We start from the raw sequence: 22,292 nt of genomic DNA, 5'->3' as shown, positions 1-22,292 counted from the left end.
AGATTAAGTGCCGTGCTTTAAGACAGAAGAAATTTCATTGGAATTTAAGAGGGCCTTGCCACAGAAATGTCTACTATCCAAGAAGAGTCCAGTGCCCAATCCATGTTTAAAAACTTAAAAAAAAAAAAAGTTACAGAGAGGGAGGGAGGCAAACCATAAGAGACTCTTATATACAGAGAACAAACTGAGGGTTGATGGGGGCTGGGGGAGAGGGGAAAGTGGGTGATGGGCATTGAGGAGGGCACCTGTTGGGATGAGCACTGGGTGTTGTATGGAAGCCAATTTGACAATAAATTATATTAAAAAATAAATATATTAAAATTAAATTAAATTAAATTAAATTAAAAAAACTTTAAGAGAGGGGCGCCTGGGTGGCTCAGTTGGTTAAGCATCTGACTTCGGCTCAGGTCATGATCTCACAGTTTGTGAGTTCGAGTCCCGCGTCGGGCTCTGTGCTGACAGCTCAGAGCCTGGAGCCTGCTTCGAATTCTGTGTCTCCCTCTCTCTCTGCCCCTCCCCCCCCCCCACACTCTGTCTCTCTCAAAAATAAATAAACATTAAAAATTTTTTTTTTAAAAAAAGTAAAAACTTTAAAGAGAGAAAGTTACAAAGTTTTAAGAGGATAAAGTCACAGCCTTCTTCCTGGAGACACGATGCTGAATCCCCATAGCTCCAGGCCAGTTTGGAGTTTTTCTTCTCTGAGCAAAACCAAAGGCCAACTGAGACCACCCACAACCCCGGGAGATAGGATCGAGGGAGCTCTTATTTCCATCATAAGCACAAGGGAAGAATCCAGAAGCAAAGAGCACCCAAGGGACCTCTTGCAGACCAAGCAGAGGCTCCTGCTGAAATGAAACAGAAGACTCTTCCTTCACTCAGACTCCCTGTGAGAGGTTAATTCTCTCACCTTCAGGAATCCTGATGGCTAATGAAAGGCAGATCTGGATTAGAATTCCTTCCCAGGGGAAGGCTGGGGATCCAACTGGACAGATCTTAACTCCCTCAAGTTGTTCTTGCTTCCAACAGTCACTGTCTGGGCAGAAAGACTTCCTGACTTCCCTCTCTGGCCCTGTCCCCTACCCCTTCTTGGGGAGCTACGTTACTACTGCCCTGGGTTGATGTGTGCCATTCACCATCCCACACAGAATGTGGGCGTTAGAGTGCCCGATCCCAAGGAACGTTGAAGTCACAGCTAAGGTAGGACTGTTGGCCATAAAGAAGAAAGTATACTTGGACACATCTGTACTAAATATAGGTGTATATGTATATCTGATTCTGAGCCTCCTGTAATACCATGGGCTGGCAAAGAGCTGGGCACATGAAGAAATACCTGACTTTGAAAGAAATCGTTTTCAGATTTCTGCTGCAGAAGTCTCTCTGGAGAGATACAAGACACAGGAGTCTCTTGACCTTTGTTGTTTGATTGATTCCTTACCACTCCAAAGCAAAAATACAAATTAGGTTGAGTTGAGTTGATGTTGAGTGGCCTCACCACTGGAGCCTGTTTCTGATCCTTGCCACCCTTCAGGAATGTCTCCCAAGAAACATCCTGCTTGTAGATCTCATTCTCTCGGGAATCTCTCAGGGTTTCAAGTGTCAAAGGAAATAGTCTGCCAAAGCAAAAGAAATACCAATCTCAGACAAATAAGAGTGGGTTATGGGAGCCAACGTTTAACCAGGAGCCTCCTTCCTTGGTAACCTATGAAGATTGTTCTCTCTTATGTGAATTCATTTTTGGTTTAGTCCGAAAAAGAGGTGCTTTCTGTTTGTTTGGGTTTTTGTTGTTGATATTGTTAATCTTCCCATATGATTATTTAAAAAAATGTTTATTTTTGAAAGAGAGCATGTAAGTGGGAGAGGAGCAGACAGAGAGGGGGACAGAGAATCCCAGCAGGCTCTGTGTGGAGCTGGAACTCACAGACCATGAGATCATGACCTGAGCTGAAATCAAGAGTCGGATTCGTAACCGACTGAGCCACCCAGGCACCCCCTTCCCATGTGATTCTTAAGTGCAGCCAGGGTGAAGAACCACCTGAAGGGATGAGCTTGACATACTGGAGAATACAGAAGTGAATTGAATGGAGGATCCCTGCTGGAGAAATGAGGTAAGATAGGTAGAGAGATCTCTCCATCCAGAGACTTGAATACCAAGATGACATTTTGATTTAAATTAGAATAGCATCAACAAGGCAGTATCTTAGCAAAGTCAGTCTGGTGGGTTTATATACAAGATGGAGTAAACTGATGGAAGGAATAGATAGACTTGCCACGAAACTAGTTAGGAGGTCAGTGTAGTAATTCTAGGTGAAAAGGAGTGAGGGTCTGATCTGGGGTAATAGCGGGAAGAGAGAATCTCCCAAAAACTAAGCCCAAGTGAAACTACAAGTGGGTGCAAACATTGAAATGTAGCTAATCTGGGGCACCTGGGTGGCTCAGTCAGTTAAGTGTCCAACTGTCTTGCGGTTCGTGGGTTTGAGCCCCGTGTCAGGCTTTATGCTGATAGCTCAGAGCCTGGAGTCTCCTTCGAATTCTGTGTCTCCCTCTCTCTCTGCCCTTCCCCTATCTTCTCTCTCTCTCTCTCTCTCTCTCAAATAAACATAAAAAAAGAAATATGGCTAATCTGCATTTAGTGTTTAATTTTAGGCACGTTGTCTTGGCCCTTTACATCACAGCTGTCTAAGCCCACTTCTTTCCAATCAGGCCTGCAAAGATGTTCTTCATCACACGAGCCTTGGACCCTCCTGCACCATTAATTACACACACTTGTTCCAAAGAGTGAGCAGTTGGAGGATTAGCACATTTCAGATGGAATATGATGAACCGAGTTGGTTCATCCTTTTCTCCCTCGATATATGCAAATACACCCACCCTTCACCTTCTTCACTATAGCACCCATCTTTCCTGCCCGGGCCAGGCACATCCAACTCTACACAGGATACTCCTATAAAAAAGATACAGGATGCAGCTCCTGGGTGGCTCAGTTGGTTAAGCATCCGACTGCGGCTCAGGTCATAATCTCACAGTTCGTGGGTTCGAGCCCCGCGTCGGGCTCTGTGCTGACAGCTCAGAGCCTGGAGCCTGTTTTGGATTCTGTGTGTGTCTCTCTCTCTGCCCCTCCCCTGCTCATGCTCTGCCTCTCTCTGTCTCTCAAAAAAAAAAAACCCAAAAACAAATGTTAGGAAACAAAGATACAGGACATTTCCAGCAGACCTGAAGATTCTCTCATGCTGCTTTCCAGGCAATAATACCATCCCCTTCAGAGAAAAACCATTATTCTGGATTCCATCACCATAGGTCTGTTTTGCCTGCTCCTGAACTTCATATAAACGGAATCATAAAGTACTCTTTTGTGACTAGCTCCCTTCATACAACATCATTATTTGCAAGATTTATCTATCTGTATGCATGTAGCAGTAGTTAATTTTTTTTTTATCTGCTCTGTAGTATTTCCTTGTATGGATATATCTACCACAATTTCTCCCAATAATGGATATTTTAGTTGTTTCCAGTTTTAGGTCATTATGAATAGTGCTGCTACAAATCATTCTTGTATGTGGACAAAAGTACTTATTTCTCTTGGGTACATCCCTAGGAGTGGGATGGCTGGGTCATTGGTTAAATGTATATTTAGTTTTATGGTCAAATAGCTTTCCAAAACGGTTGTACCAATTTCTACTCCCTCCAGCAATGTATGAGAATTCAGATACTTTATTGCACATTTTCACCATCCCTTAGTATTGTCAGTTTTTCTAAGTGTAGCTATTCTGGTGTGTAGCTAAGAATTTCTTCGTAACTTAGATATAGACTTCATCGTATTTGATAAACTTTGGGGTGATTTCTGGGTAAACAACAAAGGAATTCCAGAAAGAAAACCCACTAAAACTACTGTAAATAAAATCTGGTAAAGGTGCAAACCCATGAGGACAGGGAAAATAGAAATGGCAACAATAACAATGTTTTGGAAGCCAGAGGCTGATGGAAAGTCAAATCTTAACAGAATCCTAAGTGCGTAGTAGGGAAAACAGAACCAATCTAATTTATATATCATAAAATGCCCAAAAGGCTCCAGAAATGGCAGCACCGGGTGCTTCTAAAAGTGGAGGTAGGAGCGCCTGGGTGACTCAGTCAGCTAAGCGTCTGTCTTGGGCTCAGATCATGATCTCGCGGTTCGTTGAGTTCAAGCCCCATGTGGAGCTCTGTGCTGACAGCTCGGAGCCTGCCTCGGATCCTCTGTCTCCCTCTTTCTCTGCCCCTCTCCCACTTGTGCCCTTTGTCTCTCAAAAATAAAGAAACATTTAAAAATAAATAAGTAAATAAAAATAAAAGTGGAGGTAAAGAGGGTGGAGCCAAAATAAGGACTGGGTAAAAGCTGCTGTTACGGACTAAACGTTTGTGTCTTCCCTGCCAAATTCATATGTTGAAATCCTAACCCCCAATGTGATGGTACTAGGAGATGGGGCCTTTGGGAGGTGAAGAGGTCATGAGAATGCAGCCATCATGAATACGATTAGCGCCCTTATAAGAAGACACAGACATTGCTTTCTCTGCTGTCTGCCTCATGAGGACATAGCAAGAGGCCGGCTGTCTGTAAATCAGGAAGGGGGCCCTCACCAAGAACCTAACACTATGGGCCCCCTGATCTCAGACCTCTAACCGCCAGAACTGTGATAAATGTTTGTTTACGCCACATAGCCTACAGTATTCTGTTATAGCAGGCCAAAGCCTGGGGCAGCTGTTTTGTTTTGTTTTTGTTTTTTTTTTTAAAGAAATGAAACAAAATAAAACCACATCCATCAACCACTTGCCTCATCCATACCACGGGGCTGATGGCTGTCCCTCATCTCACCACAGCAGAACACTGAAGCAGAAAAAACAGCAGACATTGGGCACAGCACAGGGGAACTGTGCAGAAAACAGGGTAATTAGGTAATTAAGCAATGGTATGTGTGATGAATGTAGAAACCACCGACCCCCAACCTCCTTGTACATGTTCCCCCAGAACACTGGTCATTCAAGGTTAACCCTCCATACAAGAGATTGGAAGAGACTTCTCTGAAGGGGGCTGGCCCTAGAGGAGAACTCCGAAGATACTGACATGGGGTTTGCCAAATGGCGCGGCCAAAATCACCTGATAGCAAAACTCTTTTCATGAGCTCCACCCACACTTTCAGACCTTCCAGTCAGCTTTCTAGTACTTTCTTTTTTTTTTTTTTAATTTTTAAAAAAATGTTTATTTATTTTGGAGAGAGAGACAGAGACAAAGTGCGAGCACGGGAGGGAGAGCAGAGAGTAAGTCGAGATAGAGGGAGACCCAGAATCCGAAGGAGACTCCAGGCTCTGAGCTGTCAGCACACAGCCCAGCATGAGGCTGGAACCCACAGACTGTGAGATCATGACCTGAGCCGAAGTCAGGCGCTTAACCGACTGAGCCACCCAGGCGCCCCTCTAGTACTTTCTTCTTAAATGAACAGGCAAGAATTGTCAAACCTTTAAAGAACAGAGAAAAAATCAAGCATCAAGCAGGAAAAAGCAAGTAGTTGTAAACTGGCTCTGCAGAATACAGAAAGCTTAAAAACTTAAAAAAAAAAAAAACCCTACCATTCACTAACAGAAAGCTTCAAAAAAGGAATGTATAAAAAACAAACAAAAAACTCCAGCTCTTAGCAATTGTTAACATGTTATTTTTTATTCCCTTCCTCTATGTTCATCTGTTTTGTTTCTTAAATTCCATATATGAGTGAGATCATATATTTGTCTTTCTCTGACTGACTTATTTCACTTAGCATAATACACTCTAGTTCCATCCATGTTGTTGCAAACAGCAAGATTTCATTCTTTTTTTCCACTGAGTAGGATAAAAAATGAGAGGGAGGCAAACCATAAGAGACTCTTTCTAAAAAAATGTTTTGATGTTTCTTTATTTTTGAAGAAGAGAGAGATAGCACAAGTGGTGAAGGTGCAGAGAGAGAGGGAGACACAGAGTCTGAAGCAGGCTCCCGGCTCTGGGCTGTCAGCACAGGGCCTGACACGGGGCTCAAACTCACAATCTGTGAGATCATGACCTGAGTGAAGTCAGATGCCCAACCGACTGAGGCACAAGAGACCCTTATATACAGAGAACAAACTGAGGGATGCTGGAGGGGAGGTGTGTGGGGAGATGGGCTAAATGGGCGATGGGCATTTAAGGAGGGCACTTGTGATGAACACTGGGTGTTGTATGTAGATGATGAATCACTAAATTCGACTCTTGAAACCATTACTACACTATATGTTAACTAACTTGGATTTAAATAAAATTAAAAAAAAAAACTAAAACCAAAACCAAAAGAATAGCCATTTACTGATAGTGAACTGTGTTTATCATTAAATATGTCTTTGTTTGAAAAAAAAAAAAGAAATCATAAACACAATACCAGAAATAAAAAAAAAATCAGGAGTTTGAAAGAGCCAAGAGAGGAAATCTCCCAGACAGAATTTTTTAAAAGATGAAAAATAGGAACACAAAGAATATTAAAGGATCAGCCCAAGTGATTCACCATTTGAACAACAGACGTGAGAGAGAGAACAATGAAAATGGAAAGAAGTCAATGAAATAACTCGGGAAAATTTCCCAGAACAGATGTACATGAGTTTCTGGGTTGAAATGGCCCTAGCACAATGGATGAAAACATACAGCAAAGCTCAGTCATGAGATTACAGAGAACATGGAGATTTTATGAGCTTCTGGGGGGAAAAAAATCAAGTCCTAGGGAAGGGGTGGGAGAAATCAGAATGCCCTTGAACTGCCACAGTAATACTGGAAGCTTAATGTCAGTGGAATAATGTTTTCAACAGGGAGGGGACATGTTCTATCTAGAATTCTACACCCAAGCAAATGATCAATTGAAGGTCTCAAATGTACCTCCCATATATCCCTTCTCAGTAAGCTACTGTGGGGTGTGTTCCATCAAAAAGAGGAAATAATCCAAAGAAAAAGACATGGGATACAGGAAACAGGAGGTGCAACCTGTGATTAAAGGTGACGGGAACTCTCAGGATGATAGTGAAGTTAGATTCTAAGTTAATGGAGGGATAGTCTTAAGGTAAAGGAAGGTGAACGATCTAGCTTGAAATTGGTCGGAAGGTTCTAGGAGATACTTCTTCCAGGGATGAAAAATTGTTCGAATTCTTATTGTCTGCAAACATTGAAAGGAGATATATGGACGCTTGGTGGAGAGACTGGGGTTAAATCCTTAGAAAACCAAGCAAACGCATGAGAGACTTCTTATGAGCACTATGGGGTTCAAAGTGCAGGAAAGGAGAATTCATCATAGCTTTCCTCCACACGTTTCAGCCTTGACTAGCATAGTTATTCTAACTGAAACTTACTGATTTGATTACACTTCTATACTGACAGGATGGGAAGTGTGCCCCTGTATCGCGAGGTCAATGGATAAGGACAAAGCAGAGAGGTAGCAACACACGCACGTTATTTAGATACAAGTCAGTAAATACCAAAACAATCCACTAAGAGTCAAAAGTGGATGGGCTGCCTGGGTGCCTCGCTTGATTGAGCTTCCGACTCTTGATTTCGGCTCAGGTCATAATCCCAGAGTCGTGGGATCAAGTTCCAAGTTGGGCTCCATGCTGAGTGTGAAGCCTGCTTAAGATTCTGTCTCCCTCCCTCCCTCTTTCCCTAAAATGACATCATTTTTTAAAAAGTGGTTGCCTCTGAGGTAGAGGAAGCAGGAGGAATGAGGGCAGGGGATGGCTTTCTTTCACAAACTTGGTAGGGTAGTGGGCTTTAAACCTATGCTTTCCAAAAGTGGCTTGCAAATTCCCTAGAGGTGTGCTAACAGGAGAATGAAATTAGAGATTCAGTTCCTCAGTCACACTAACCCCTTTCAAATGCTAAGCAGCCACACGTGGCTAGTGGCTACTGTAAGGGATAGGAGAGATCCAGGACATTGCCAACTTCACAGAAAGTGCTGTTGCACCGCAGTATTTTACAGGGTTGTGAAATCAATAGGGGGGATCACAACCGGAATTTAAATAAATGAAATAGAATAGAAAGTTGGTGAGCAAGTCAATACTGTTTTTTCACATAAACAAACAGTTTCACAGAATATCGCTTTACGTACATGTCAGTGGGTGTGCACAGCTTTGTGAATCACGGTAAAAAAAATGTTTGAAAGCCCTTCTTTAAATTATGTGTACAGAATGTGGATGTTTTCTTTTTTAAACAAGAGAGTGGCAGACTCCTTGTACCTGGCAGAATCCTCACTTCTTGTGATGGCATCATCCACAGCCTCACTTCCTTGAAGGAAACTTTGGGACCTAGGGCATCATTAAAAAAAAAAACAAAAACAGGGGCACCTGGGTGGCTCAGCCAGTCAAGCATCTGACTCTTGATTTCAGCTGGTCATGATCCCAGGGTCGTGGGATCAAGCCCTGTGTCCGGCTCCATGTTGAGCATGAAGGCTGCTTCAGGTCCTTTCTCTCTCTCTTTCTCTCTCCCCTTCTGCCCCATGCTCACACTAAAATAAAATAAAAAAACAAAGGGTATCTTTTTTGAAGTTTGGCCTTTGTATTTATTTTTTTAATATAGGAAGAAGAAAGTAAGGCTAAGAGGGTATTTTGGGATTTGCCCATGGTTACAAAGCCAGTGATAGAATGAGCCAGGTCTCCCTCACCTCTATATCCAGAACTCTCCACAGTCTTCAGGGACTGGCGATCCTTTTGGGCAGGAGTATGTTGATATGTTAACCTGACTGACAAAGATTGGCTATAATGATGATGATGATGATAGCTAACAAAAGCTTACTATGTTTCAAACATTTTACCTGGACTAACGCGTTTTAACCCTCACAACCCCCCTGTGAGGTAGATCCTATTATCAACCAATCCCATTTGTTCAGATGGAAGAATGCAGGGGAGGGGTGTAGATTAACCTGCTCAGTCACCCAGCTAGTGACCAGACTGAGGCAGTCTGGTCCCAGGGCGCTAACACTATATGACAGACACCCTCATAGAGGTGCCTGGTTGGTTCAGTCCATGGAGTATGTGGCTCTTGACCTCGGGGTTGTGAGTTCGAGCCCCCATTGGGTGTGGAGATTACTTAAAAATAAAATCTTGTGGTGCCTGGGTAGTTCAGTCAGTTAAGTGTCTGACTCTTGATTATGGCTCAAATCATGATCTTAGGGTTGTGAGATTGAGCCCCGTGTCGAGCTCTGTGTTGACAGTGGAGCCTGGTTGGGATTCTCTCTCTCCCTTTCTCTCTGCCCTTCCCATTGCTCACGCTCGTGCTCTCTAAATAAACGTTTAAAAAATAATAGTAATAACATACACCCTCATATAACTCAGATAAACTGACTTCCTAAATTTTAAGTAGCCTAAAGATAACAGTTATCATTTATTAGCACCTACTAATAATCCACACTGACAGGACTGTGTTTTGTTCCACAATTAGCAGTGTTACAAAGGAGGTCTACTCTATGAACTGTATCAATGTAACAGCTTTGGGTTCCAGCGCTCCAAACTAATGGATGGGATTTACACAGGCCAGGTTAGCTGCTTAATGCAATTCCATAAACCTACATTTGAGTACTTTTTATTTTTTTTTAATGTTTATTTGTGAGAGAGAGAGAGAGAGAGAGAGGGCGTGAGCGGGGTAGGGGCAGAGAGAGAGGGAGACACAGAATCCAAAGCAGGCTCCAGGCTCTGAGCTGGCAGCACAGGGCAAGATGAGGGGCTCGAACCCTCGAACCACAAGATCATGACCTGAGCCGAAGTCGGTTGCTCAACGGACTGAGCCACCCAGGCGCTCCTACATTTGAGTACTTCTTAAATATGTGTTTAAAAGTCTGGCTAACAGGGGTGCCTGCCTGGCTCAGTCAGAGGTGCCTGTGACTCTTGATCTTGGGGTTGTGAGTTTGAGCCCCATGTTGGGTGTAAAGATTATATAAATAAATAAACAAACAAACAAACAAACAAACTTTAAAGAAGAAAGGAAGGAAGAATGGGAGGGAGGGAGGGGGAAGCAAGAGAGAGAAGGGAGGGGAGGGAAGGAGGGAGGAAGGAAGGAAGAAAGTCTGGCTAATATTCTGGATTTTTATCTGCAGATTTTTATCTTGGCACATCATTAGGCACAAACTGGCTTGATATGGATGGTTTTATTTCTTAAGATTCGAGTGCAAACTTAAAAACAAGAACAAACCAAGTTTTTCATTAGGAATAAAGACAAAAATCAAAGTAACAATCCTGCGATCGTGCATTTTTAACAGAAAGTACAAAATATGAATACATTATCATTTGTAACTACATTTGAAAATTAAAATATTTCTCTCCAAGTTCCAAATACCACACAATCATTAACCTGTCTTCTTCTTGTCACCTCAGAGACATTTGTCATGTGCTATCAGGAAAACATAGGCAAGGATTATTATGAATCAGTCTTTATGCCCCAAAGAAACATTATTCTCCTTAACTTCTGACTCTTTGAATCATTCACCTGTATCTCGGTTTTGAAAAGCCATACAATTATATCCTTCCACTCTAGGAAGAAAAACAAGAAAGAAGCAATACAAGTATCAAGGAGGCAAGATATTTTCATGTAATTAAAGCAAAAGTCACAAGTGTTCGATTTAGAAATATACAGAACTGTAGTAAAATCTTTAAGTACAACTTCATTTGATGGCTGACATGTCAGAATAACAGTGAACAATTTAAATAGGTATAAAAATGTAGGATTAAAATCTTTAGCCTCAAATACTCGAAAAGTCACTATGAACATGGAAAGACCGGTTTACATAAACATGTATATATATATATTTTTTTTTGGGGGGGGGGGATGAAAAATCAGGGGGTAGTGGCATCTCCCTGGTCCCTTAACAATATTTGGATTTTCCCAAAGAATTAGCAGCACCCAACTTGAAGTGTTAATTCCATGTTTCTAAAGGACCTATACAACAGATTAGTTGGCAGTGTTCTAGCTTTCTGGAGATGGGAATGGGTCAGGGTGAAGACACTGGGGTATGCATGCATTCACATATTTAAAATCACCATTCCAAATGGGGCGGGGGGGGGGAATTCACATATTGAATAAAAGATCTAAGGAAATCATCCTTAAAGGATCAACAGTGGGCCAGAACAGCAGAAGCTGACCAGTAGTCTACTTGATGATGATGGTTATTCACTCTTCAAAGGCAAGTCGGGAAGAATGACAATACTCACATACACATAACTTCAGAGTGCTTGCCTTGAATTTGACATTGCAGAACACTGAACAGAAATCTCAACAAAAACCTTCATTCTTGCTTATAACAACACCAGACTATTTTTTCCTTTTCACCACCATATACAGAACATTTAAATATTTTCATTATAAATATCTTAGAGCAAAAAGAATGTATTTTGTTGCAGTGGTGGCCCATGTCTGTACAAAGCAATGTCAGCAACATATATGTGTGTGTATGTATATATATATATATATAATGATTAAGAAAAAAGTGCAAAGAATAACAGTATTAAGAAGTTTTGCTTTTTACAGTAACTATGGTTCAAGTGTGAAAATCTGTCAGATGTAGAATCCCAGATCTTAATGAAAGATTCAAAAAGAAGCCCGCATTGCCAAGTTACTGCACAAGTTATCAGTCCCTTATCGAGTATCTTCCCTTTTCCCTGATCTAGCATTTCCAGTTTCTCAACTCTTCCCACAGACAGGAAAATAGGGGTAACAGTGTATCCTTCCCTTTAACTTCCCCAAACTCCTCCGAGCAAATCATTCAGAGATTCAAACAAAATACTGGGGAGGTCATTCATCATCACCCGCTTTGCTCAAATTAAAGCTAAATGAATCAAATCAGCAACAGCAAGCAGACCTTAAATTACAAGGCTAATTTAATATGAGTATACTTTCAAATCAATCCCTGTTATCAAAGATAAATCCAGAACTGAAATTCTTTCCCAGGTGGTAATTCTAATGGATTTCATCACCTTTTTGAACACAGAAAATAAAAATACTTCCTGTTAAAATGTGATTTCACTTTTTACCATTTTACCCATGGTATCAGTCCTTTCTTTTGAACAAACCTAGAAAGACAACTCTCGACATTCTTCAAAATGTACTTTACTCTTAAGTCGTTCCAATAATTACAGTTACTGATTTCAGACCTCTGAGTTTCCAAAAAAAAAAGAAAAAAAACCAATTTCCCTTTAAATATATCACTAAGTAATTTTTGGTGCATTTAATGTTGTTGTATTCAGACTTCAGGCACTGTAATTATTCACAACATTACAATGATTCTATGTCTAACCTACGCCAACAATTATGAATCCTAAAATGGTTTCCAAGGTACTGTTTGATTCTGTAGATTATATTATGATTGAATTTTGCCTTCAAGATAAATTGTTGGAAGAGAATTTTAAAGCCCTGCAACACTTCTGCTTTGAAGTAGTGTTAGTACATATTTCTTTTGTCATACTTAATATTTAAGCTTCTTCTGAACTAGGAAGACAGTAGACATTGGAAGATGCAAATTACCTCAAACTACATTCTACACCAGCTCCAGTTCATTTTGTTCAACATTCAATATTTTCCTTTAAGAGAGCAAGCAGATGGTAGGCTAATTTTTAAAAGCAGAATTTTTGCTCTAAAATTAATGACACAGCTAACGGGAAACAACTTTTCGATTTCAGCTTCATGAGAACTAGGCAAAAACTAAGTTAAAGTAGACTCCATGACTATTTTAATCACTTTGGGTTTCTTTCTTTCTTTCTTTTTTTTTTTTTTTTTTTACCATGTCTTTAGAATGATACGCCCCTTACATTCTAACAGACAGCTCAATAAGGCTTAAAACTCTAGAACTGAAAAACCACCAGACAACCTCCCACACACCTGTAAATGACAGAGCAGCATTTTATTTGCCCCCATACATTCGCTCAATGTCTTTGAGGTAATGGTTCTTCAGTTCCTTTCTCTTCAGTTTGAAAGCATCAGTGACCAAACCAGTTTCAGGGGTCCATGGCTCTGGACTCAAGCGGACCTTGATAGGAATTTCAAATCGCTCCAGATTCACTGAAATGAGAAAGGTAGGGGGAAGGTGGGAGAGAGGGAAAGAAAGAGGAGATGGGAGGGAATAGTTAATTAATGATTCCGGTGCCTTCCAATTTCATCGTAGAGTTCTCAAACTATACCTGAATTGTTTCAGTTGAATACAGTTTTAGCCTACAGAGATTTTATTCTACCATATTCCTACCATATGTAGGAAAAGCCTTCAGAGCCTTCCTATTTGTTGTTTCTTCTGCCTGCGATGGTCTTCCCTTTTGGTAGCTGCATGGCTCATTTCCTTACTTCATTCACGTGTCTACTCAAATGCTACTCCTCGGGAAGGCTTCCCTGACCCTTCAGAACAGATGTCCCCGTACCCTCTTTGTCCATCCCTTGGCACGAGATTTTCTTCAAAATACTTATCGCCACCCCACACATCATGTATATTTGTCTCACCTGCTAGAACATAAGCTCCATGAAAGCAGAGTTTTTGTTTCGTTCACTGCCATCCACGGGGCCACATTAAGAGCCCTCAGGAAATACATACGTATGTATTTATTCATTCTGCAGGGACCTAAACCGCTAGCCAGCCGTTCTTCTTGAGCTTTACTATGCATTCAAATTAGAATCAAAAGGGGGATTGTGAATTTCACACTTAAATGGTCTCAAGAATTGAGGTGGCACATACTGCACCTGAGTTAAACAACTCAGCACATGCTGAGATGTCAGAGCACAGAAAATAAGGACACAGAATCAATCAATAGAGTACTCAGTAATTTTAAATTCAATTACACTCCATCAAGTTATTATTAGTACAAGCTCATTCCTAAAATCCTGAAGACCCATTAACAGCAATGCTAATCTACAGATGAGCTTTATTTTTTTATTTATTTTGAGAGACAGAACGCGTGTAGGAGGTGCAGAGAGAGGGAGAGACAGAATCCCAAGCAGGGTCCTTGTTGACAGTGAGGGAGCTCCCAGATGAGGTTTATTTTATATGCAATTATTTAAAACAGCAATTTTGGGGCACCTGGGTGGCTTAACTGGTTAGGGCTCCAACTCCTGGTTTGGGCTCAGGTCATGATCTAAGGGTTGTGAGACTGAGCCCCGTCAGGCTCCATGCTGGGTGTGGAGCCTGCTTAAGATTCTCTCTCTCCCTCTCTCTCTGCCCCTCTACCCCTTGCTCATGCTCTCTCTCAAAAAAAAAAAAAAAAAATTAAAACAGCAATTCTGAAGGAGCACACATCTGCATGTTTAAAAACTACTGCTAGACAGCCTAGGTGACTTTAGAAACAACTTGGTTTCAGTGACAAGCACAAAAAGAAATCAAACTCAGGGATGTTTTTGACCTACTACCAGTCCTGAGTTTTTCAAAAGCTGGATTAAATTACTGAATTTCTCATTAAAATCAGAGAAAAATATAAACTGGAGTGTGGAAAAATAATCTTTCCCATTACACAGAACCAAATCCCTAAAAGTAATACCTGAACAGGAACATGAAACTTGCCCAAATTAACCAGGTCTGCTCTGTTGATACATTACAGCTCAGATATGGGGGAGGTGCCAGAAATAAGCCCATCTGTTCCCAAGGTCACATCTGGATGTTAAGGATACAGTTACATCCTCAGCTATAGATTTGGCTCCCAAACCTTTTATTTCATAATACAGTAAAACCTTGGCTTGCGAGCATAATTTGTTCCGGAAACATGTTTGTAATCCAAAGCACTTGTATATCAAAGCAAACTTCAAGATCCATTGGCCCAGTTGTGATCATGTGACGTTCAGCATCACGGACTATTTGCATTGCAAGACATCGCTTGTTTATCAGGTTAAAACTTATTGGAAATGTTTGCTCATCTTGTGGAATGGTCACAGAACAAATTACTGGCAATCCAAAGTTTTACTGTACTTCCCTTATTTACATAAGTCCTATTCCGGAAACACTGATAAAATCAGGACAAGGTAGGCATATTATTTCAGTTGCACACAAGCAAATTTAGGTATATTTATAAAAGTGACTCTTTTTAATCTTCATGAACTAAATTCCTGTTCAAAGGGGGAAAAGGCTACATTCTGGGAAATGTACATTTTGGGAAATTTCATTTTGGGAACTCCTAAATATTATCTAGTACCACAAGCTTCAGAGAACAATGGGTAATACCCCAGTTTCTTATAAACAGGATACACTGCCAACAAGTGAGAAAGAGCAGGGGGAAGAAAAAACAAACAGGATTTTTACACGTGGCATTTTATATGAATTACCTGCAACATTATGAAATACAGCCTGCAGGTGGCAGCAAATATTGTTGGGTTTTTTTGTTTGTTTCCCTAGCCATTGGTAGTTGTCAAATCACTACAAAACTTTCCAGTTTGTATTCTTATGATAGGTAACCTGAAAGCAAGCCCCACTGGGGTTAATGAGGTTGAAACTAACAATTTAAAGCTTGTTTTTCAGAGACGTGTTTCTCCCTAATCAGCTATGGTTTCTTGCCAGACCCCACTAGCAAACCCGCTAGATGTCTCTGCAGAGGTATAAACTGAAGGTCATGGATATGGCTCCAGCCTGTGAACAAGCATTCCTTCCCCGAGATAATGAGCTTGACACCGATCCAGTTTATACTGACTCACAGAGCATGCACCTAGCCCCTCACCTTGTCCTAAGAGGACCTCCTGAAGGCTGGGGCCATATTTTGTCTCCTCCTAATGGTAAGTCTGCACCGCAAAGTGAACATGGGATGTATGTTACTTATATGTGCAAGCTCCATCTTTCTTCATTCAGTTATAAGTTTCCCAGCCCTTTTCATCAAGGTGCATGTAATCCCAACCCGTATGATTATTTTTTAATAATTTTGTTTGAGAGAGCGAGTGAGCACAAATGGGGGAGCGGCAGAGAGGGAGACACAGAATCTGAAACAGGCTCCATGCTCTGAGCTGTCAGCACAGAGCCCGACATGAGGATTGAACTCGTGAACTGTGATATTATGACCTGGGCTGAAGCTGGACGCTCACCTGACTGAGACACCCAAGGTGCCCCCCAGCCTCTATGATTATTAATAAAGAAAAGAAAAGAAAAGAAGAGAAAAGAAAAGAAAAGAAAAAAAAAGAAAAGAAAAAACCTTGTCCTGTTCCCCTTCAGGAAGGCAGATTTGAGGCTTGCCCTTCTGTCTCTTTGTCTGGCTGCCTCTTAAACCCTTTCCTTGCTGCACAATGTCTCAGTGATTGGCTCTGCTGAATGTCAGGCACGTGAACTCAAGTTTGGTTACAAATGTGGTGAGCCAGCCAGGAGCTCATTGCACATGGTTTGTCGGCTCCCAGCCGGGAACAGGAGTCTGATGATGAGTCCAAGCAGCTGCCTAGGCTCCTTGTTGCAGGGACAGTTCCTGGGGCCCCAGCTGGACTGGGCACCGGACCTTTGCTGCTTAACTTTTGCAGCAATAGTTTTGGGGTTTGGTTTGGACAGACCTCTCTTGATGAGTACTTCACGTGGGATGGCACGTGAGCTTATTTCTTCCTCCCATTCAGTTGCCTTCAAATAGGGGGTTTTGGTTTGGCTCTCTTAGCTTGAGTAGGAAGCCATGTGGTTGAGTCAGTAAACCTCTGACTTTTAAGAAGAACTAGCAAGTAGGAAGCTGTTTCGTTCAGTTGGCAAAGTCCCGACTTTTGACGAGGACCCAACACTCTTCTGGGCTTTATTTATTGTGTTTCTTGCTGCAGTGTTTGGTATCTTTCGATCAAATGGGCCACATGCTAATTGGAAAATTGGAAATGCCTATTCAGTTCCCAAATGCAACCCTATGGGCTGTATTTCCCCAAACTTGACAATGTTTCATTATGAACCCATGAAAAGGGGGAAAAAATGGAGGCACGTGGGTGGCTCAGTCGGTTGAGCATCCAACTTCGGCTCAAGTCATAATCTCACAGTTCCTGAGTTGGGAGCCCGGTGTTGGGCTCTGTGCTAACAGCTCAGAGCCTGAAGCCTGCTTCAGACTGTGTCTCTTGCTCTGTCTTGGCCTCTCCTCTGCTGGCGCGCTCTCTCTCAAAGATAAATAAACATTTTTTTTTAATTAAAAAAATGATCTTCTTTTTGCAACATGCAACATTGCTTGGCCACAATGTTCATTAGACTCTGGAGAAAAATAATGAACAGACCCAGAAATTATAATGTTATCTTGCAATTAGCTTTGTTCTGTAAAAGGGAAGAAATGGGATGAAATACCCTATGTTCAGTTTTTTAGGATGCTGTATTAGAATAAGCCCATGCAGAAGAAATGTAATATTTTATTTCAACACACAGAGACAGACTTGGAAATTGGGCTTTTAATGTCCTCTCCACAAATATTAGTAAAACAAAGGCTATAAGACTTTGTTTGTATCTTGTGTATTTGTAGGTGTGTCCATAGATGTTGTAAATATATATTCTCTACCTCTGGGTGGTACTGTTAAGATTAATTCATAAAAGAGCTCTATTTAGTTGGTTTATAGGCAAGAGCTTGCTAAGAATTGGGCATTCTTGGGGCTCCTGGGTGGCTCAGTCAGTTGAGCTTCTGACCTTGGCTCAAGTCATGATCTCACAGTCCATAGGTTGGAGCCCCATGACAGGCTCTGTGCTGACAGCTCAGCCTGGAACCTGGAGCCTGCTTTGGATTCTGTGTCTCCTCTCTCTCTGCACCTCCCCCACTCACACTCTCTCTCAAAAAATAATTGTTAAATTTTTTTTTTAAAAAGAACTGGGCATTCTTAAAACTCAGAAAGATAGAAACCAACCCAAATGTTTTTCAAGTTCACATGATCTGCAAAAACAGTCAGTATTAAAGCTAACTTAAGGTTGTTTGTTTAATTAAAATGGAAATGTCTTTCAAGTTGCCAGCATTAGATGTAAAACTTTTATTCTGCCTGCATTTACTTAAGTCAAATAAGTTGATAGGATCTGTTACAATTTTTTTAAAATATGCCTTGGGAGAATGACTGTGATATCTTATAAAGTTTTTATGGGTGATCAAAATATAACTGTTGAGAGCAAGTAAATTAAGATAAAAAGGTTTCTAGGTAAACTTTTAAATAGCTTCCACAATCTTTGGTAACCTGAAACCTTAAAGTTAAATTCATTAAATATCCAGATCATTTCCAAATAAGAGAAAATAATAAAACATTCCTTACCGACCATAGGTTTATGCACTTTTGGTTTCTTTATTACAGAGAATCTAAAGATCAAGTGGGGTCTCGGGGCACCTGGGGGGCTCAGTTGGTTAAGCATCTGACTCTTGACTTCAGCTCAGGTCATGATCTCATGGTTTGTGAGACTGAGCCCCGCATCAGGCTCTGCGTTGACTGTGCAGAGCCTGCTTGGGATTCTCTCTCTCTCTCTCTCTCTCTCTCTCTGCCCTTCCCCCAGTCATATGTGCTCTCTCTCTCTCAAAAATAAATAAACTTAAAATAAAATAAGACAAAACTAACAAGATAAATTGGGGTCTCTTAGTAAACATGTTTTGTGCTTTATTAAGAGATTATACTATGAAAAGTCATAGGTTTCTAAAAATTATTAAATAAACTCATAAATGTGCTGAGCTAAAAAATTCTGGTGTAAGAGTCAGTTCACAATCGGTTACTATTAGTTTTCACTAGAAATTGAAGTTTATAATAGTTAAGAATTCTAATAAATGTAATTAAGGCTACTGGAAAAGGGGAACAAGTCTGTATGCAAAGAAAATGGTGTATAAAAGTGTTGAATCACTGTATCATACCCCTGAAACTAATATTAACAGTGTATGTTTACTATACTGGGATTAAAATAAAATTAAAAGAATAAAAATAAACCAAAAAAAAAAAAAAACCAAAGGAAATGGGATATATAATTTTGGTTAAAAAAAAAAAAAGGTATGAAGAATGTGAATACATTTTTGTTGAGGGAAAAGGATTTTGTCCTAAAATAATGAGACTAGTTATTTAAAAAAAAAAACTGAGGAAAAAAATCTTTTCTTTCTTTTTTCTTTCTTTCTTTTTTTTTTTTTTTTTTTTTTTTTTTTTAAGAGAGAGGGGGTTGTGGACAGAGAGAGAAAGAGAATCTCAAGCAGGCTCCATACTCAGCATGGAGCCTGATGCAGGGCTTGATCCCACGACCCTGGGACCCTGACCTGAGCTGAAATCAAAGGTTGGATGTTCATTGGGTGTTGTATGTAAGCCAATTTGACAATAAATTATATTAAAAAAAAAAGAGTGGGACACTCAACGGACTGAGCCACCTAGGCGCCCTGGAAAAAATCTTAATGTAAAAAAAAAAAAAAATTATGGAGGGTTTACAAAGGGAAAGTTTTGAAACAGAATTTTATGTGTGGTCAGGACTAAACTTGTAATAAATGAGTTTTAATATTAATAGTACACTAGTATAAGACTGGAATTTGTTTTTTCTCTGTGTTAGGATAACAAAGTTTTCTTAGATTGTTGGTATGCTCTTGATAGAAAATTACAAACAAAGGTTTTCTTCATCTGCCTGGAAAAACAATTTGTATGTTTTGTCTTTATCAGGCCATTGAAAATACTTAAGAAAGCTGAATCTTCTCCATATTGAAAAAGCTAAGTTTTGCTAATGCCTATGCAACCTTCTGTGTTTACCTTTAAAATCTCGTATTGTCATCTTGGTTAAACAGATAATTATTAAGTTTTGTAATGATCTGTAATCATATTTTGGTATGTATTTTAAAACGTTCTGATATTTTTGACAAACTTCTCCAAATTCAAATTCTAAATGAAATCTTTTCAACCAATTAGGCTTATTTATTTGGTTTGTCCAATTACACAAGAAGCATTGTCAAATAAGTGCTGATAAACTTTCTTTTTTAAAAAAATTTTTTTAACATTTATTTTTGAGACAGAGAGAGAGAGAGAGAGAGAGCATGAACAGGGGAGGGTCAGAGAAAGAGGGAGACACAGAATCTGAAACAGGCTCCAGGCTCTGAGCTGTCAGCACAGAGCCCGACGCGGGGCTCGAACGCACGGACCGCGAGATCATGACCTGAGCCGAAGTCGGACGCTTAACCGACTGAGCCACCCAGGCGCCCCAGTGCTGATAAACTTTCTTAGGCTATACTGTGTAGATAAATGTTATGACTGTTCCAGAAATTATATAAAATTCCTAAGGTCTTGATATGTCCTGGTATAATGTCATCACTTGTAATTCTGATTACTGAAATGTTATGTGTTTGCAGAAGTAACCAAATTTGCCTGTCAATTGCATTATAATAAACTCTTATCAGATTTTTAACCATGGCCAATTTTTACATCTTTTATCATTTACAGACAGTTATACTTTTGCTCAGATGCTTTTACAAAAGCATCCTGCAAATGTGTTTCATCATGAGAGAGATTCATAAAAAAGACTTTCAACAATTACAGGTTTCTGATAACCTTAAGATCATAAAACTAACACTGGTTAAGAATCCAGAAAAACTGGATTCAAACAGAACAAAAACAACATGGGCCTGAAAGAACTGACAAAGAGGATTATATTTTTTATGACTCTTGTTTGAAACATGCTGGCTCTCTAATGTTGGCTCTTCCAAATTTAAAAAAAAAAAGCTTTTTTTTTTCTCTTAAGCTAACTGGTCTATAGCAATTTGATGAATTATACCTTTGTAAGCAAAATCGAAACATTTATCTTTTCCTCCCCACTTGGTCCCCCCAAAATTCAAAACTCCCAGTGATTATTCTTATTTTCATGGCAGTTACAATTGTTTGCTGAAGTTCAATAAGAATCTGTTCTCCTTGTAATAAGACACTACTGGAAACACTGGTTATATTACCAAGGCTTTGACTGGAAAGTCATATTTGAGGGCAACATGCACGGACCCGAACAGGACCAGACAGCTTTAAAGAACTAAGGTTCAGGGGCACCTGAGTGGCTCAGTCAGTTAAGCATCTGACCTCAGCTCAGGTCATGATCTCCTGGTTTGTGAGTACGAGCCCCACATTGGGCTCTGTGGTGACAGCTCAGAGCCTGGAGCCTCTTTCCAATTTGGTGTCTCCCTTTCTCTCTGCCCCTCCCGCACTTACTTTCTCTCTCTTTCTCTTTCTTTCTCAAAAATAAATAAACATAAAAAATAAAACAATTAAAGAGCTAAGGTTGAATTTATGGATCCAATAGCGCCCCTGGGAAATATCACCCTGATACCTTGCTCACAGAGTTCCCTGCAGCCATTCCAGGTGAGTAAAGAAGTCACTTCCTGGCAGGTGCAGGAACCTCAGGATATCTTGGTGGGGCTAGGGGGAAACCTCAAGAAGGGAGGAATTCACCCAAATCTATAGGTGTTGCAGGCAAGTCTGAGGGCAATTATTTGGCTTGGCTTCTTAGCCTCAAGAGGCTCTTCAAAGTTCAACTCTGGGGCACCTAGGTGGCCCGGTCAGTTGAGCATCCCTTGATTTCAGCTCAGATCATGACCTTGATCGTGGGATCAAGCCCCTCATTGGGATCCTCGCTGAACCTGCTTGGGATTCCTTTTCTCTCTCCCTCTGCCCCTCCCCCACTCGAATGTGGGTACATGTGCTCTCTCTCTAAAATAAAAATAAAATTAAAAGTTCAATTTGAAACTTCCTTATGAAAAGTTCCAGCAAAGCAGATTCAAAAAGAACATACATGGCCAATCACTATTCTTGCTGCACTTATGTAAATAATTAGGCCAAGTTAAAACTGGATTTATTTTACAAATAAATTTGTCTAAATGTGGCAGATCTTTGATGGAAATGAGGGTGATTTAGAAAAATTATGTTTCAGTAACACAGCTTTGTGGATGTTACATGCTAGTTCTAATTACCTGTTTTTTTGAGTGTTTGCTGTCTCCCCATAAAACTGGGCTGGATAGTCAATTCTTCTGGTTTCCTCGCATATCTAGCCATGACTCTTCAAACTAAGGGTTCCAATTTTCTCCCACTCCCTTGACTTGAAATCATTTAAAACTAAAACTGGGGGCGCCTGGGTGACTCAGTGGAGCATCCAACTCTTGATTTCTGCTCAGGTCATGATCCCAGGGTCGTGGGATTGAGCCCTGTGTCAGGCTCTGCACAGAGCATGGAGTGTGCTTGAGGTTCTCTTTCTTTCTCTCTCTCTCTCTCTGCCCCTCGCCCAAGTTTTCTCTCTCTCTCTCTCTCTCTCTCTCTTAAAAAAAAAATAAAAACCAAATAACTAAAACTTCCCTTTTCCTCAAGTGCTCTGAACTGAAGCTAGACTGCTCAAAGTAAACTTCAGAGAAATTGCCACAATAGCTCATGTTTGGAA

At 40.5% G+C, this 22,292-nt stretch overlaps 1 protein-coding gene across 4 annotated transcripts in view; it reads right to left on the bottom strand.

Annotated features, from left to right (window-relative positions):
* Positions 1 to 22,292, bottom strand: part of ACSL4 (acyl-CoA synthetase long chain family member 4) — a 99,781-nt gene that overhangs the window by 3,059 nt on the left and 74,430 nt on the right. For 3 of the 4 annotated variants that reach the window (XM_081793982.1, XM_081793983.1, XM_081793984.1), the window contains exon 16: positions 10,133 to 13,054. In XM_081793982.1, coding sequence (XP_081650108.1) covers positions 12,897 to 13,054 — 158 coding nt within the window. In that variant the 3' untranslated portion in view covers positions 10,133 to 12,896. Of the gene's footprint in view, positions 1 to 1,330; positions 1,611 to 10,132; positions 13,055 to 22,292 lie in introns of those variants that run through there. The other variant, XR_014136864.1, reaches the window with a different exon arrangement.

The sequence above is a fragment of the Panthera onca genome, chromosome X, assembly GCF_046562875.1.
Source record: "Panthera onca isolate mPanOnc1 chromosome X, mPanOnc1 haplotype 2, whole genome shotgun sequence".
Classification (NCBI taxonomy): Eukaryota; Metazoa; Chordata; class Mammalia; order Carnivora; family Felidae; genus Panthera; species Panthera onca.
This window is presented reverse-complemented; position numbering and strand designations above follow the sequence as displayed.